This window comes from Pelobates fuscus, chromosome 11, assembly GCF_036172605.1.
Source record: "Pelobates fuscus isolate aPelFus1 chromosome 11, aPelFus1.pri, whole genome shotgun sequence".
Lineage (NCBI taxonomy): Eukaryota > Metazoa > Chordata > Amphibia > Anura > Pelobatidae > Pelobates > Pelobates fuscus.
Genome location: NC_086327.1, coordinates 15,423,415 through 15,441,891, shown reverse-complemented (window position 1 = coordinate 15,441,891; position 18,477 = coordinate 15,423,415). Strand labels below are relative to the sequence as shown.

Sequence of the window (18,477 nt, the reverse complement as noted above, 5' to 3'; positions counted from 1 at the left end):
GTCCACATCAAATAAGACAAAACATTTCTGATTCAAATATCTTAGACCTCATTCACATAGATGTAGTATGACGTGAGATTAGCTAGTGTATAATGAATAAATATTACATGTATTTAAATATAGGAGAATAAAATACATATTAACATGAACAAAGTAAAACACATTACACATACTATGATATAAAAGAAAACTTATTTTGTAGAAAAAAAGACATAAATAAGGCAATACCACAATTGACGGAATTAGGATCTAAAAAAAAAACCTCAACCACTTCCATAATAACAGATTTTATCTCAGCTTCCGAGATGGTTCAATGTTGTCTTCTAAAACGTTCACCTATCTCTTAACCCCTTGCATTCTGGGATTGATTATCGCATAGATTGATCAATGGATAAAAAAATTAGGATCAGTGCTTCTATTCGTGTCCCTGGTTTATAGAGAGTTCGTTTTGGGAATTCCAAGAAATCCGGGTTGTAGACAATAGTTTTAGGTCAGACAGCACATACCACAGCCTTTGCTTTTGCCGTTTCGGCCCCTTTTGCAGCAGTTACAGCAATAGGTGCAGATGGAAAGATGAGATTGACGCTTTGTCCTGAGTAAGGACCCCTAGTTAAACAAAAGAAATAGGACGTAGTTGAATGTTTTGTTTTGATTAAATCGAAAATTGACACGCATTAAAATGGTGACATTCTAATTATGTAACTGTAGCAACTCGCAGAGTCACTAACAAATCGTCAGATGGTGGGTTTGTTAGAATAAAAGTATAGAGCAGGGCTGCACAAAAGGTAGATCCCCCAGATATGGTAGGACTACAACCCCCATGATGCCTTGTTTGCCTTTAGAATGCTTTTAGAATGACAAAGTTATAAAACATCTGGGGATTTACCTTTTGGGAACCCCTGCCATAGGGTTTCTACCTACGTAGGGAGTTGCGCTAATCTTACAAAAAGATTGCAAAGTGTAAAAAAGACAAGCATACGGTACCATTCCCAGAACACTGCGGGAATTCTCAACATATCTCAGCAATGTGGGTAGTTTTTTTTATCAACATGCAACAAGTTATAAATTGAACAACACCTAAACCTTAAAGCATTGTTTGTCACGACAAAACTAAAACAGTTTTAAGAAAATGTGCTAAAACTAATCAGGACGTACATCTCAATGGTTTCAACTGAGATTGCTCCAGCTATAGTAATTTGCTCTAGAATTGCTCTCCCTTTGCCCTATTGAATACGTTCATTTGCACCTACAGAGAGGTACCTTGAGAACCCAATCATTTAATAAGGAACAAGAATCACACCTTTGATATTTTGTTTTGATGGGATATTTTATGATGGGTGGTGGTTGGGAAATATAATACTAACGATTAATCTTCAACAGCAAACATAATATACCACTATTCTTTCATAAACCTGCAAACAAAATGTTGCCTTTATAGTAAATCACAACAGGCAGCATTTTTTTAAGCTCACCATGATATTTGATTGCTCCGTCTCTGGTTCGGTGATATGGTCGGGAGAATTCATTATTTGTTTCTATTTTAAAATATAAAAGAATGTATTGATTAAAAATGCATATAGGTAAGACAGTAAATTAATTTGCCTAAATTCCTGTGTATAAGTGCATTTTTAAAATATATTGATAAAAGTACTTATTATGACCTTTGAGAAGTACTAACAATATATTTACATTTTCTAGACGTTAATTTTTTTAAAATTTTACTTCAATTGCTAAAGACTTAAAGTTTTTTTTTTTTTTAAAAATAGAAATGAAGAAAAACGTGCAATTGGCAGCATTTTGCGAATACGGACAAAGAAAAATATTCTCTTTAAAGAGAACTTTAAACTTTAGATTATTTTAAGCATACATTGTCCAAAAACCTGTCTATTACTTTGACTTTAGGCAGCCCTAAAGATAGCACGAAAACAAACAATATATAAAACATAAAACATACGTACAATGATTATAATATATGTGAGTAAAATTGAATTCTGAAAAAAAACTATAAACCTGTGTATAATATACATACCCCATTCAGGGAAGCGCAGTGGCCTTTACTGGAGAGCGCTGAGAGAAGAATTAGCACACACAGAATTTGATACTTCATGATTTTTGTTCTGGGATTATCTCCGAGATGGTCTGTAAGGTGTCCGTATCTGTCCTGCGGGTAGTTTCACACTGAGCTAGCTGATGCAGTCCTACCTGCTCTAGGAAAGTTGTATTTATAGGCCGTGTTCAGCCCAGGAGTCATATCTAGAGGTCACCATTCTGATAAGTCTATAGGCCAGTTTGTTAACTGTCCTTATCTCTCAACCATTATCTGTTATGTTTCTTTTTTTTTTGTTTACTGGCGCTCCTAGTTCCCGTCAGCTTTGCCCCCCTCCCCTGCCAATTCAGGAATGGTTTTGGAATTTTTTATCAAGTGATGATTTGCATTACGGTAAAAGGGGTCATTTAAGAACAACAGGTTCTAACTTACTTTGGAGCTTGTGGGTGGGAGGCCCGGCCTGAAGTGTTTTACTGGAATGTCTCTCTAACTACATGAAATAATGAATGGTTTTATTAAATGTTGCTACCAGAAAAATATTGTGTTCTTCAAAAAATCCAAGGGCATTTCAGCACCTATTTAATTACACAATTCAAGTTACCGTATTTGACAGCATATTCAGGTTTTGTGATTCTTGGGTTAAAAATCCCTTTTGCACTCACCATATTCCAGTATATTCCAGTATCGAGGTCCCTTGGCACTGGCTCCTTCTCTGCTTTCTCCACCGTCAGTGCCGAGGGGGAACCTAATGTGCAGCTAACACCATGTTAGGACTTCCTCATAGGAAAACATTTATTCAGTGCTTTCCTATGGTGGGTTTGAAGACGCTAGACACCCTCATGCAAAACGTGTCCAGTGTCATTTCATGGAGTCAAACTCCATGAAACAGCAGGAAGCGCCTCTAGTGTCTGTCCGGTAGACAGTCACTAGAGGCAGTCTTAACCCTGCAATAAATACAACAGTTTCTCTGCACCTGCAGTGTTTTAAATTGCAGGGTTAAGGGGACAGACCAGACCACTTCAACGAGATAAAGTGGTCTGAGAGCCCACAGTGTTCCTTTAATATGATCATTATCAGTAGTTTGTTGATCCAAAGAGAAATCCGGTTGCCATCTTGGAACTTCACCTCTTTTTGTGATCTGCTGGGTTTGCCTTTTTTGTTTTGTAGATACAGGCATGTGTGAAAGGTTGTACGTGAAATTTGTGATTTTTATGTGAATAAGATGATTGGCCCTGGAAAAGAGCAAATTTCGGAAATGTGCTGAGATAGAATTGTGGCGGAAGGTACCGTTCCTTTCGTTAATTCTCTTTTTTATACGTTCGGGAGTTATGTTACCCGAACACATTGTATTTGAGTCCCAAACGAGGACCACCCCTGTACCCCATTAGAACGTGCACACCAACAAATCAAGTGCAAAACCGCAAGGGAAGTAATTAATTAATGCTTCCCCTCGGTGGCTGCTATTTTGTGTAACCAAATACACATGGTTGACAAAAGAATGGCAGCCATTTTGTCTTCCAAACATGGGCAGCAGTACTTGGTAGTCGTGTGCCTGGAACCCTTTTCGGCTACGCGAACGACGTTCGGGAAGTAGGAACTACCGACTAGGGGGAGCATTCTCCTGAAATCAGGAGAATCCCTTGTACGGTGTTTGCACAGGAACTCCTGAACAGAGACCGGCTGGGGCCCCTATTTCCCTGGAACTATTTTGGGTCATCACCTCATGCCCAGCCAGTCAAAACTTCACCCCGGTGGCGATCCGATTCTGCCAAACAAATCTGAGTGATATTTGGCCAAGTTGGATACTCAGACCAGAGCTATCCAGGGATATAACTCTTGTTGGATTCCTGATTATATTGGGGGTACTTTTGGGGGATTGTATATATTCTATATATTTTCCTGTAGCTGAGAGATAATTGAGTTGTAGTTTTCTCACTCAATTATCTCTCAAACACAGAGGCTCTTGGGAGAAAACCCCCGGTAATTTTGTATTGGAGACCCCATGCTAGGGGTCAGTGCTTAAAAGCCGTGTGTGGCCAAATAAAAATCAGTTGAACTATGTCTTGTCTAGTTACTGGGGGAATGTATGCTTGATTATTCACTGGTTCCAGTCTTGCTGAGAGGAGAACATTCTATAAACCAGTTGGATTACCTGGAGTCCACTACTAGAATAGTGGGCTTAAAAGTGTGAATGGCATATATAAAGATATTGCAGTGTATCTATAAAAGTTATGTATCAGTTTTAGATCGCTTCCAGTGCTAGAGTTGTACAACACTCAGTGTATTGTGTTGACAATAACCAGTGTATTGTTTAGTGCTACCTACTACATTCTACCTGCTGCCATGTTGACCTGCCCTGGTGTGGAATGTTAATGCTGATTTGAAAATACATTGTTTTCAAAGTCCTTTAATATCAGAAACACTTTCACATTAGTTTAGCCAGACTAAAGAAGCATTTTAGAAAATGTCAACTTTTTAGTGGGACCTTTCCATTCTAATACAACTAAACCTCCATATGGTGCTCCATGTAGAATTTATTCTGTATTCCTCTCTAACATTTACCCCAATGGAGTTTTTTATTTTTTTGCAAAACTACTTAGAAGTCTTTTAATTCACATTTCTTGTTTAGATAGATTAATAAAATTAGACTATGGAAGGAGAATTAAGTTGCAGGATCTCGGGGGTATTGAATTCATCTATAAATTAAAATGATACAATTATGACCGTTCCTTTCATTTCTCGTATTCAATAGAAGTTCATGGTAGATTTTCACATATATATTTAATATGCGGGTTTTATAGATGCCTGAAAACCTCCTTTTTTTCCTCGGGGTGTTTATTAAACAGCAAGTAGCTACAAAAACACTGTCCACAAATACTGAAATCCCAAAAAGTTAAAATCGGTCAAATTTTTTAAAATTTCCAAAATCATAAGCGAACGATTATAGTAAAAATATGAGATACAAAATAAAATACCAACTAAAGATATATGATAAAACATTTGTATTATTATTAATATTATATACAAAAGCGCCAACAAGTTCCGTAACGCTGTAACGGGTGAACTAACAGACACGTTTTTGTAACCAGACGAGTTGGACACACAGAAACAGAGGGATTGAGGGCCCTGCTCAATGATCTTATATGCTAGAGGGAGTGTGGTATATTGACACAAAAGGTTATGGTAGGGTAGAAAAGTAGGTTGCTAGGATAGTATAGTTTATCATATATTTGGTTTGTATTTTATTATGAATTTAAAGGAACACTATAGGGTCAGGGACACAAACATGCATTCCTGACACTATAGTGTTAAAACCACCATTTAGAACCCCCACCCTCCTGTTTCCCTTCTTAAATATAGTAAAATCTTATTTTTATTCAAGTCTGCAGCTGCTGGATCTGCTCCTGATCTGCTTGCTTGGCTGACATTATCAGATGTGATTCTCTGAGCCAATCACAATGCTTCCCTATAGGATTGGTTAAGACTGTCAAGGAGGCAGATCAGTGGCAGAGCCAACGCAAGCCAATCACAGCCCTGGCCAATCAGCATCTCCTCATAGAGAAGAATTGAATCAATGCATCTCTATGAGGAAAGTTCAGTGTCTCCATGCAGAGGGAGGAGACACTGAATGTCAGTCACACTGTGCAGCACTGCCCCAGGAAGCACCTCTAGTAGACATCTGAGGAGTTAACACTGGAGGTAACCCTAGGCTGTAATGTAAATACTGCATTTTCTCTGAAAAGACTGTGTTTACTGCAAAAGGCCTGAAGAGAATTATTATACTCACCAGAGCAAATACAATAAGCTGTAGTTGTTTTGGTGACTATACCGTAGTGTCCCTTCAAGTGATAGGAGTAACATAATAAAAATGTGTACTGCACACTCAGTCCACAAGAGGTCAGAATTTCCCATTAAGATTCTTCTTTTCAAGACTCTTATTTTTGACAAGGTATTAATTAGCAGTGCAAAAGTGTATGGACTGCATTATTGTTTTATAATACACAGTTCGCATGTATATACCTTTTATACTACATGATCTATTTTATCATGATTTTAAATATTTTGTTTAAAATTGTCTTGAAATTGTTTATTATGCCATTATTATTATGATATTTATATAGCGTCATCAAATTCCGCAGCGCTTTGCAATGGGTGAATGAACAGACATGTAGTTGTAACCAGACAAGTTGGACACACAGTAACAGAGGGGTGGAGGGCCCTGCGGAGCTTACATTCTAGAGGGAGTGGGGTATAGTGGCACAAAGGGTAGAAGTAGGGGTAAGAAGTAGATTGTTAGCAAAGTATTCACTGAGGGCTTAGTAGGTCATTTTTGACCATTGCACAGAAACACATGCACAAACACAGAGAAACCCAGACACAAAACACACATTTGCTTTAACTCCCTTTCAAGCTACAATTATGACTCCACTGCTACCATTAATTATGTTTCTCTCTCCTCTCTGATTTTTGGTTAGAGGTACAGGGGAGAGTGAGACTCTGTGTTTTTCTCTCTCCCAGCCCCTGGTATATGAGGGGCAGGAGAGGAACAGCAATGATGGCAGCTGCAATACACAGGACTGTGACTTCCATCAACCTCAGGCAGCCCAGGATATGTATGTGTTTAATCAGTGATTCATTGTATCACATCACATTGTGCAGTGCATGCTTTTAAAATAGGACTTAGCTGTTGCAATAACAAGCTGATCAGTGGCGGAGCTAAAGTAGAGAGGGCCCCAGTGCAAGATTTTATTTGGGCCCCCTATCGAAAGGATGGAAAAATAAAGTAGATTCCTGTCTGTCATACAACTCCCACAATGCTTTACCAGCTGGGGATCTACAATCTGCCCATCCTTGCAGGGTTGTACTTAGCACTGATTAGTGTTTGTATGTTTTAATGTAAGCATGGTTTTGCATGGAGTATGTGTGTGTGAATGTAGAAGTGTATCTGTGTGTAGTGTTGTGTGTTTTTATGTAGTGTTGCCATTTGAAAGTAATTTTTTACTTGTGTGTAGTGTTTGCCTTTAAATGTACGGGTGTATGTAGTGTTGATGTTTGAATGCATGGCTGTATTTGTGTTCAGTGGTGGAGTTTGAATGCTGAGTTGTATACACATATACACTAATACACACACTGATACACATAAACAAACACATGTACAGACACACACTGACAAATCCAGATATACAGATACACACACACACACACACAGGCACGCTTGTAGATACACAGATACACACGACGACACACATACAGATACAGAGGTATAGACATGCAGATACACACAGATACAAACTGACACACATGCAGATACACAGGTGAACTAATACAGATACAAATACACAGACACATACTGACACACATGCATATAAAAGACTCTAACAATAACACATGTGCAGATGCACAGACACCAAGATACATAAAATTACACTCATACAGATACAAACACTGATACACATAAATATGCACAGATATACATGCAGATACACAGACACATAACACACACACAGATAAAACACATATATACACAGATAACACATGCACACAGTTAAAATATACACACACATAACACATATACAAACAACACACACACACACACACACACACCCATAACACACTTACACAGATAATACACACAGATAACAAAAATACAAACGATAACACACACACAGATATGTACATAGACATATACACTAAAAGACTACATTACATATTTTTCGTGACCCCCTGCTTCCATACTTTTTGGTATGCTTCCCTGGGACCCAGTGGTGTCAAACTAAGTGTGTTTGGACAAAATAACTATAAAAACCCCTTCTCTGCTAAATAATTCTATATAGCAAGTAGCATATATCCCAGAAAAAAAAACAGAAAAACCTCAATACAATACAACAATGAGAGAAAATGAATACAAGTCCAGTAATGTGTTAAACTGTCCACTCCATTATATGGATCAATATATATGTAAAAGATAGAAAAAAAAAAGGGGGTATCAATATACCATGTACTTTTCATTTACCACACTGAAGATTGATAGTTAAAAATCTATTTTATTCTAACGATATTTAAAAATATAGAAAAACAACTTTCCATAAAGTTTTGACAAAGCCGCCGAATGCGGAGAAACGCGTCTGGAGGGGTCTGACTCATATCACGATCAGCCATCATCTATCATCTTTGTTCCAGTAAAGACCATTGTTTGTAACCTCTGCAGCACCAATATTCAGCTGTTTCGGGACGCCGAACATTTTCAAATAAGGTCTGGACTTTCTCATGGCTTAATCTGTGATTTTTAAAAGACCAAATGTGGAAAGTTTTTTTTTATATATTTTCTATATTTTTAAATATCGTTAGAATAAAATTGATTTTTAACTATCAATCTTCAGTGTGGTAAATTAAAAGTACATGGAAAAAAGTATTTGATCCCCTGCTGATTTTGAACGTTTGTTTGAAGTTATACATTGATTTGCATGTCAATGAGGGAAATAAGTATTTGATCCCCTATCAATCAGGAAGATTTCTGGCTCCCAGGTGTCTTTTATACAGGTAACGAGCTGAGATTAGGAGCACTCTCTTAAAGGGAGTGCTCCTAATCTCAGCTTGTTCCCTGGATAAAAGACACCTGTCCACAGAAGCAATCAATAAATCAGATCCCAAACTCTCCACTATGGCCAAGACCAAAGAGCTGTCCAAGGATGTCAGGGACAAGATTGTAGACCTACACAAGGCTGGAATGGGCTACAAGACCATCGCCAAGCAGCTTGGTGAGAAGGTGACAACAGTTGGTGCGGTTATTCGCAAATGAGAATAGTGAGGAATCAGCCCAGAACTACATGGGAGGATCTTGTTAATGATCTCAAGGCAGCTGGGACCATAGTCACCAAGAAAACAACTGGTAAAACACTATGCTGTGAAGGACTGAAATCCTGCAGCTTCCGCAAGGTTCTCCTGCTCAAGAAAGCACATGTACAGGCCCATCTGAAGTTTGCCAATGAACATCTGAATGATTCAGAGGATAACTGGGTGAAGATGAGACCAAAATCAAGCTTTTTGGCATCAACTCAACTCACTGTATTTGGAGGAGGAGGAATGCTGCCTATGACCCCAAGAACACCATCCTCACCGTCAAACATGGAAGTGGAAACATTATGCTTGGGTTTTTTTTTTCTGCCAAGGGAACAGGACAACTGCACCGCATCAAAGGGACAATGGACGGGGCCATGTACCATCAAATCTTGGGTGAGAACCTCCTTCCCTCAGCCAGAGCATTGGAATGGGCCATGGATGGGTATTCCAGTATGACAATGACCCAAAACATACAGCCAAGGCAACAAAGGAGTGGCTCAAGAAGAAGCACATTAAGGTCCTGGAGTGACCTAGCCAGTCTCCAGACCTTAAAGGACCACTATAGTGCCAGGAAAACATACTCATTTTCCTGGCACTATAGTGCCCTGAGGGTGCCCCCACCCTCAGGGACCCCCTCCCGCCCGGCTCTGGGGAGAGGAAAGGGTTAAAACTTACCTTTATTCCAGCGCCGGGCGGGGAGCTCTCCTCCTCCTCTCCGCCTCCTCTCCTCCCTTTCGGCTGAATGCGCATGCGCGGCAAGAGCTGCGCGCGCATTCAGCCGGTCGCATAGGAAAGCATTTACAATGCTTTCCTATGGACGCTTGCGTGCTCTCACTGTGATTTTCACAGTTAGAATCACGCAAGCGCCTCTAGCGGCTGTCAATGAGACAGCCACTAGAGGATTTAGAGGCTGGCTTAACCCTTATATAAACATAGCAGTTTCTCTGAAACTGCTATGTTTATATAAAAAGGGTTAAACCTAGCTGGACCTGGCACCCAGACCACTTCATTAAGCTGAAGTGGTCTGGGTGCCTAGAGTGGTCCTTTAATCCCATAGAAAATCTGTGGAGGGAGCTGAAAGTTTGATTTGCCAAATGTCAGCCACGAAAAACCTTAATGACTTGGAGAGGATCTGCAAAGAGGAGTGGGACAGAAATCCCTCCTGAGATGTGTGCAAACCTGGTGGCCCCCAAACTGTAGAATTGTGTTGTTGTTGCTCAGCATCACTACAATACACACACATTCATATACACACACACGTACAGTCATTCACATACACACACATGCATACACATATACACACACACGTACAGTCATACACATATATACACACATGCATACTTGAATTGATTTGTTTTAAAATGTATTTTTAATTTTTGCAATGAGAGCCGCCAGGTTCTACTTTTCCTGGGGGGACAGCCGGAGTGGAGCTTCATTCCTGGGGTCCTTTGAGAGTTGCTGGGATCATTCTGTGCACTGTGTGCCATACTCCTCAATATTGATGCCAGGTCTGGGATGATATCATATCCTGGTGACCAGCATCAGCACAGGGTGCACCCGGGAGCCCAGCAAATCCTTTGACGCCCACTCCACTATATGCTTCTGCTGCCAACCTGCATGAATCTCTTGGACATTTAACAAAAATCTGGGATGTGGAAAAGAACATTATTTTAATGTTTTAACCCAACCATTTCCCCCTCTTCCTTACTTTTGTCTCTTCTCTCTCTTTTTTTAAAATATTTGTTTTAAATTAATTTTATCACAAAATACATTAAAAAAAATAATTTGCATACATTACACTCAACATAGGTATTGGTTTGAAGCAGGTTACACAAAAAGAATAAAAAAAAGCATATACAACAGTCAATCTCTCAATACATTCTATCTTAATATAGTGATCAATCCAAATTACAAGTTATAACCTGCATCCTTCCCCCATCTGCCCAACTTCCTCACCAATCCCCCCATAATCCTAAATTAAGGGGATACTCCAATTCCACATGTTAACCATCATCTCCAGCCATATCTTAGAGGAAAAGCCCTAGAACATAAAAAACACTCTATATAGATAGGAGTGAGGAAATATTCCAAAGGCTGTAAAATGGAAAACCCGGGAAGATGGGGTGTGTCCGGGTCACAAACCCTCAATACCCATGTACCACAAGCACACACATCTCACATAAATAGTTCCAAAATTCCCTGGGGAGGTGGGCTGATGAGTAGCCTAGATTATAAAGAATTTTGTCCATGGGTTAAACAATAGTCGTCCCAGATGGCCCACCTATAATTCGGGGCTATATAAACCTGTAATTGCCCATCCTCTTTTTCTAATGCTCTATTTCTCTGCATGATCCTTTCCACATCTAACCATTTTGGCAACCTCCCTGCTTTCCAATTTACAACAATCAACCATTTCGCTATTGAAAGAGTACCAAGCAGGAGGGATTTTAGTTATTTTGTGCGGTAACTAGCTATGAAATGAAACAGAGCCAGTTCTGGGGTTAAAACAATCTTTTCACCAGTGATACGAGACACCTCATATTGTACCTCCTTCCAATATTTATGTATGTAAGGGCAAAGCCACCACATATGTATCGCTGAGCCTACTTGGTTACAACCTCTCCAACAGAGTTTAGAAATATCATCTTTCTTCATTTGCCAAAGTTTAAGCGGCGTTATATACCATCTATTTGCAATTTTGAAATATAATTCCCTATATGAGACATGTTTAATTAATTTATCTGTTGAGACAAAAGCAGCCAACCATATCTCCATGGGCCAAGATTGATTTAATTCTTCCTCCCAAATTCTTACATTCAGAGATTTAACCCTTTAGCGACCGAGGACGGTTCAGGACCGTCATCGGCAATTTTTGCGTTGCCGACCGATGACGGTCCTGAACCGTCCTAACGGTCTTATGTACTTACCCGATCGCCGTCGTTCCCCCGGCGGTGCTCCCGGTGTGTGGAGACTGCCTGCAGCCCAGACAGTCTCCCCGCAGCGAATTAGGACCCCTTGGGCCATGTGATCGCTCAACACAGTGATCACATGGTCACAATAGGTGTCCATGTGTCTGCCTGCAGGGGGACTGTCTGTGCTGACAGGCAGTCTCCCTGCAACTGTAAAATCATAAAAAAAATAAAGTTAATGTTAATTAAAAAAATAATAATAATTATATATGTGTGTGTATATATATATATATGATATTTAGACATATATTATATTTATATAATATATGTCTATATGACATATATTATATCTATATAATATATGTCTATATATCATATATATAATGTCATGCTAAGTGTATTTTTATATTAATATGTACATATATTAATATAAAAATACACTTATAATTAAATTACACACGTATATATATATATATATTATTATAAAATACAAATAATAAGTAAATTAAATTAATATTTTTTTTAAATAATAATACAAATTTAAAAAAATTACATATCTAAATGAAATTTTATTCTAACTGTATTTTGATATTAAAATATATATATTTATATCAAAATACACTTAGAATGAAATTGTATATATATCTATGTATATATAAATAAATAAAAATAATACGAAATATACATATGTCCATATACAAAATTACATAAATAATTATATAAATATACACGTAGACTTCAAATATATAAATATGCATATATATTTAAATTCTACATGCGGATTTATGTAATATTTTTACATAATTAAGTAATTTTATTAATTGCAATTTGAGGGACCTGCCTGCCAACCCAGGCCGAAAGTACAGAGAATTTAATTTGCTATCACTGTATTTTACCCTGTAACTTTCTATGACACCCTAAAACCTGTACATGGAGGGTACCGTTTTACTCGGGAAACTTCACTGAACACAAATATTAGTGATTCAAAACAGTAAAACCTATCACAGCGATGATATTGTCAGTGAAAGTGACTTTTTTTTCGCATTTTCACACACAAACAGCACTTTTACTGATGATATAATTGTTGTGATACGTTTTCCTGTTTTGAAACACTAATATTTGTGTTCAGCAAAGTCTCCCGAGTATAACAGTACCCCCATGTATAGATTTTATAGCATTTTTGAAAGTTACAGGGTCAAATATATGGGTCAAATATTTTTACATTGAAAATGGCCCGGTTGGTTACGTTGCCTTTGAGAGCGTATGGTAGCCCAGGAATGAGAATTACCCCCATGATGGCATACCATTTGCAAAAGAAGACAATCCAAGGTATTGCAAATGGGGTATGTCCAGTCTTTTTTAGTAGCCACTTAGTCACAAACACTGGCCAAAATTAGCGTTCAATTTATTTTTTTACTTTTTTCACACACAAACAAATATGAACTCTAACTTTGGCCAGTGTTTGCGACTAGGTGGCTACTAAAAAAGTCTGGACATACCCCATATTGAATACCCTGGGTTGTCTACTTTAAAAAAAAATATGTACATGTGGGGTGTTATTCAGAGATTTTTGACAGATAATAGTGTCACAATGTCACTATTGATAAATTTGAAAAAATTTACGTTTTGAAACCGCAATATCCTACTTGTACCTAAAGCCCTATAACTTGCAAAAAAAAAAGCATGTAAACACTGGGTATTTTAAAACTCAGGACAACATTTTGAATCTATTTAGCAGTTTATTTTATTCGCTTTTGTAGATGAGTAAAAGATTTTTCAAGTAAAAGTCAAAAAACATGTATTTTTTTAAATTTTTCATCCTTTTTTTTTTTTATTAAATTACATGAGATTATATAAATAATGGTATGTAAAGAAAGCCTTTTTTGTCCTGAAAAAAACAACATATAATTTGTATAGGAACAGTAAATGAGAGAGCGGAAAATTACAGCTAAACACAAACACCACAAAAAGTGTAAAAAGAGGCCTGGTCGCAAATGTACAACATCGCAAAAACAGTCCAGTCCTTAAGGGGTTAATGTTTAAATCCCCATCTCTCAAAAAACTGAAGCATTTCGATAGCATATGCTTCCTATTTGTTGAACATATTATTTTTTCACAAAAAGTCAACGGTCTAAACTCTTTTAGACAATAGATCGATGAATAAATACTCAATTTCAACCTGTTATGTTCCAATCACATATTAGCTGGAATATTCAAATTAGACTGAATATAATCAAATAGGAGGAATTTATTATCAACATACAAATCTCTTAAGTATCTACATCCCGCCTTTAGTAGTATCTCTAGCAAAGGAGAATGAATCTTCTCCTGAATCCACACAATAGGCGTGATCGGGCTTGGAAATGGGATCAAGGAGTATTTATGATTAGAATTCCGCCGGCCTTTGAGATATGCCATAATGGTGAATTTTTACTATATACTAGTTAAATCATCACGATAAAGAATTGAATTCAGATGTATTTCTTTAAAGAAATAAGCTTCTGTCGATACCCAATTATTATTTTGTACCTCTTCCTCCCATCTCAGTGCATGTGCCACTCTTATTTCTCGCTTAAAGCGGCAATGAGTTTATTGAGCATCATGGTATCGTGACAGCAAGCTGTGGCCACCTTCCAGTACGACCATTTCATATTCTGACTGCCCTGTATTGCACAGTTTAAGAAAAAAATTATATTTAATTAACTATAAATTAAAATAAGAAATGAGACTGAACATATTTTAAAAATTACAGATTTATTAATGAAGCAAACAAGTACAGTTGGAGGAACAATGAATCACAGATTGAACTTGGAATGTATATGTTTATATCACACTGTAGTTCACGAGTCCCACTCATGTGCATATTAAACCAGACCTTTGTTAGGACATATCCCACGCAAAGCAACTTAGGACTTTATTTTTTTGTAAGAAATCAGTAATTTACCTAGTCATTTATTTTGTTAAACTACTAGAAAATAAATGTTTTTTGCTACCCCAGCCTTGGTAAATAAAGCAACGTTTAGAAAGGCTTAGAAGTTCTGGGGCAAGATCCTAATGATGCTGAATTTTACAACAGTACATCATAGTTGGACCATCAGAGTGACAGGCCTCCCAACATTCTTGATTTGGCAAGACAGTTCAGATTTTATGGTCCTGTGCTACAGTCTTGACTTTGTTCCCTAGTGTCCTGATTTTGGGGACACCAGGAAACTGTCCTAAAAGTGTAAGGTGAATGCATCATATCACACGCGCTTGTGCTACACTTAGGGCACTAGGTTTTCCACCCTTGTTGGGTTGGCCTGCTTGATTGACAGGCAGCTTGGCGGACCTGCCAATCCTTTCAGGGAGAGTCTGCTTTGGGTGTCCCACTTCGCAGGATGCCAGTGTTGAGTGATATGGAGACAACCCCAGAGAAACTGAGATAAACTGAAATATTTGTTAAAATTATCTACTCAAAGATGAAAACAGCTGATTTCACTGCGTGAAACAGATATAAACTCTAAAAGTCATTGCTAAAGAAACTGACACTCAAATGCAATCTGCTCAAAAACGATCTCACTCTAGTTAAATTAAGAAAAGTAACTATAGATGTCCATTGCAGTGTCCCTTTAACTGTACTTGTTTGTTGAGGCCTTTCCTGTAGTTCTATAAATAAAATAAATGTATTTGAACCTTGAAAAAAATAATATACATATTTATTATACAAAACAACTTTACACACAAGCTACAATACAAAATCGAGAAATAATAACGTAAAATAGGTATAAATAAAGGTGAGACAGTGAGCAGCAGAGAGCAAGGACCTTAAGAGGACAACGTTTGTAAAGTAGTAGTTGGACTCCACGCAGTTCAGTCTTACTCATGTCTTTTAGCCCTTCGCAGTTTAGGATCGGGCTTTATCACAGAGCAAAGAGCTTGCAGAAAGACTAGTGATTGGAGCTACGGTGTGTCTTTTAAACGCATATCTTAGGATTCAGAGTCATCCTTCAGTCCCCTCTCGAGAAGAGCCGCGGGTTCACGTTAGACAACAGAAGTTGCAGCCTTTCTTCTTACAGCAGTTACAGCAGATGGTGCAGATAGAAAGATGTGAATGACGTTTCGTCCTAAGAAGGGGCTCCTGATAAAAGTGAAGAAAAAAAGCGAGTTTAATATTGTCCCGGCTTTCATCGGCCCAGGGTTTGGTAACGGGATATACTATGTAATCTATATATATACATTTCCCTTCTTCCTCATTTTATACACACTAAAAGTTAATGGAGAAGGGAGAGGGGGGTCATTCCGTAAACCAGAGCATTGTGGAGAATTGACGTGAGATTTGCGAAATGTAGGCCAGAATAGCTTAGCGCCTTGCTCTGCCTTCGTGACTGCGATGATCTGATTTGACGTTCTCAGCCAATCCTTTCCTATAGGAAGGCTTTGGGAGGCTATTGGGCATGTGCGGAAAAACGCCATGCTGCGTCAATCAGCATCTCCTCATTAATTAAATCAATGGATCTCTGTGGGGAGCATTCAGGAACTTCATGCAAAGCACTCTGTCCAGCAATGGGCTAGGAAGCACCTCTAGTGGCTGCCTGAGTAACTGCAACCACAAAAAAAGTCCATCTTAGTCCATTATAAATATTGACATGTATCCATAAATGTGAGTAAGAAGGTCATACATTTTAAAATACTCTGAATAGCTCTATCTCATAGTCGCTACTTATAAAATGGATTATTTCCTTAAATCATAAGAAGTTAGAGAACTATGTCAAAATCGGAAGCAATCTTCAGACATGCATTGTAATTTGAGACAATTATATTTCCAGATCGGATGTGGACTTACCATAATATTTGATTCTGACCACTCTGGATCGGATACTTGGTCTGCATCATTAATCATTTCATTCTGTGTAATGAAAAATAAAATTACTGTTAACCTATGTTAATTTATAAAACGAGCTGACAGTCTATCAAATATTAGAAGACAATACTCTGACATCGCCACTCTATGATAAAAATCTAAAAACATTGAGAAAAAGGTCACATGAACTGAATAAACAGTATTATACACTGTCTATCTACTATACAGCACCACAGAGTATGTTGGAGCTTTTTAGGTAAAAAAAAAAAACAACCAAAACCTACTAGCTCTATTTAGATTTATTATCTAACAGTTCTGATGTAGTAGGTATTTAGTTCTGACGAGTTGCAGAAAAAGGAACTGGTGAGGTAAAGGAAGATGGTGAATAGATGAATTTTTGGGAGTTTGTGAAAAGGGGAGATAGGGGTAGCTGGTAAGACAAAACATAATGACGTATTAAAGACAGACAGGGATTAAGGAATTACAGTGATTAAAAAGAAATCGATAAAGATTTTTTTTTGCAGATTGATTTTTGATGGTGACTTATATAGTATCGTACAACAAAATTATCACAAGCAAATTGGGTTTGAAAAATAAAATCTCTTTAAGCCCTCAAATTTCATGGCATGGTCTGACATTAAAATTCATAATATATATATATATATATATATATATACACTTACCTTGACCAGGGAAGCACTGTGGACCCTATTGTAGAGCACGGATAGAAGAAACAGCACACAGAGGGCAAGTGTCTTCATTTTCTTGGAGTCTCTGAGATGGTTGTTAAGATGGTCTTTAAGATATTCTCTCTGTCTTTCAGGCTCGATCAGTCGGTGAGAACTGATTCTATCTCTCCTGCTGTAGGAGAGCTCTATTTATGGGCCTTCCCCAGCCATGGAGTCATACACAGAAGGTCATGTTCCTGATAGCTCTGTGTTATCTGTCCTTATCTGTCCACTGATTATCTGTTATGTTTACATATTATTTTTTTTACAGGCAATCCTAGTTACAAATCTGTTCTCCTGAAATCTAGTTGTGGAATATGTTTTGGAATTTTAAAATGTTCGAAATGATATGCGTAATATGTTACTTGAGAACAGGCTGATCCAACTCTTTCCATTATATGAGTTTTTAATTGCTTTTACGCTCTTCAAATCTTCATTGCCTGATGGGATCAGGAAGTGGCTAATAATTTGTAATGGGAGCCCTGTTTTCCTCTCATAAACCCCTGCCTGATGGGTTTCTGCTAGATAGGTAGTTTCATGAAAAGACATGAATGAAATCGCTTGACCAGCTATTATCTTCTTTTTCCATCAATGAGACTACTTGCTGCCACAGTTTCTCAAGTCGCCCTTTGTCCCAATTTTAGTGGGACTATCTCTGTTTTGGGGTCCTGTCCTGCTATTCTGATTTAATTCCCTGGTGTCCTGCATCTGGGGATAGTAGCGACCTGTCTAGGTACTTGCTTAGACTTGCCCGTACTGTGCAGCAGGCACTAGGACAACGCAGAGAGCTTTTCGGCAGGAGCTCTCTACACCGTTCTGTATGTTGGGGCCAAGCCAGGAAGCTGTCTGTCAGTCTGGCATGCATGATGCCAGCCTAACATGCCTCTTCTGGGGGGGCAGATACACCCAATTCCCAGGCAGGTCCACCCATTTTAGGTGTCATCAGAGTTGCAGTACCGGCAATGTCCCCTTGAAGGTCCATTCTGATTCCATACTTCTCAATGTGTGAGGTATGCTTTCTCTTGACTGCTGTGAAGGCTGTCTCAATTAATTCTATGATAGATACTGTACAAGTCGCCAAATACAAGCGCATGCGGTATAAAATCGTGTGCA

General features: G+C 38.1%; 2 protein-coding genes across 2 annotated transcripts; both read right to left on the bottom strand.

Annotated features, from left to right (window-relative positions):
* Positions 1–281: 281 nt before the first annotated feature.
* Positions 282–2,201, bottom strand: LOC134577140 (hepcidin-1-like). The gene is made up of 3 exons (XM_063435802.1): positions 2,030–2,201; positions 1,473–1,535; positions 282–606 (listed from the first exon to the last, which is right to left on the bottom strand). The coding sequence occupies exons 1-3, from the start codon at positions 2,105–2,107 to the stop codon at positions 487–489; spliced, it is 261 nt and encodes an 86-aa protein (XP_063291872.1). The 5' UTR covers positions 2,108–2,201; the 3' UTR covers positions 282–486.
* Positions 2,202–14,531: 12,330 nt separating this feature from the next.
* Positions 14,532–17,473, bottom strand: LOC134578013 (hepcidin-1-like). Its single transcript, XM_063436973.1, has 3 exons — positions 17,320–17,473; positions 16,619–16,681; positions 14,532–15,913 (listed from the first exon to the last, which is right to left on the bottom strand). Exons 1-3 carry the CDS (start codon positions 17,395–17,397, stop codon positions 15,812–15,814), a joined length of 243 nt encoding a protein of 80 aa, XP_063293043.1. The 5' UTR covers positions 17,398–17,473; the 3' UTR covers positions 14,532–15,811.
* Positions 17,474–18,477: the final 1,004 nt, after the last annotated feature.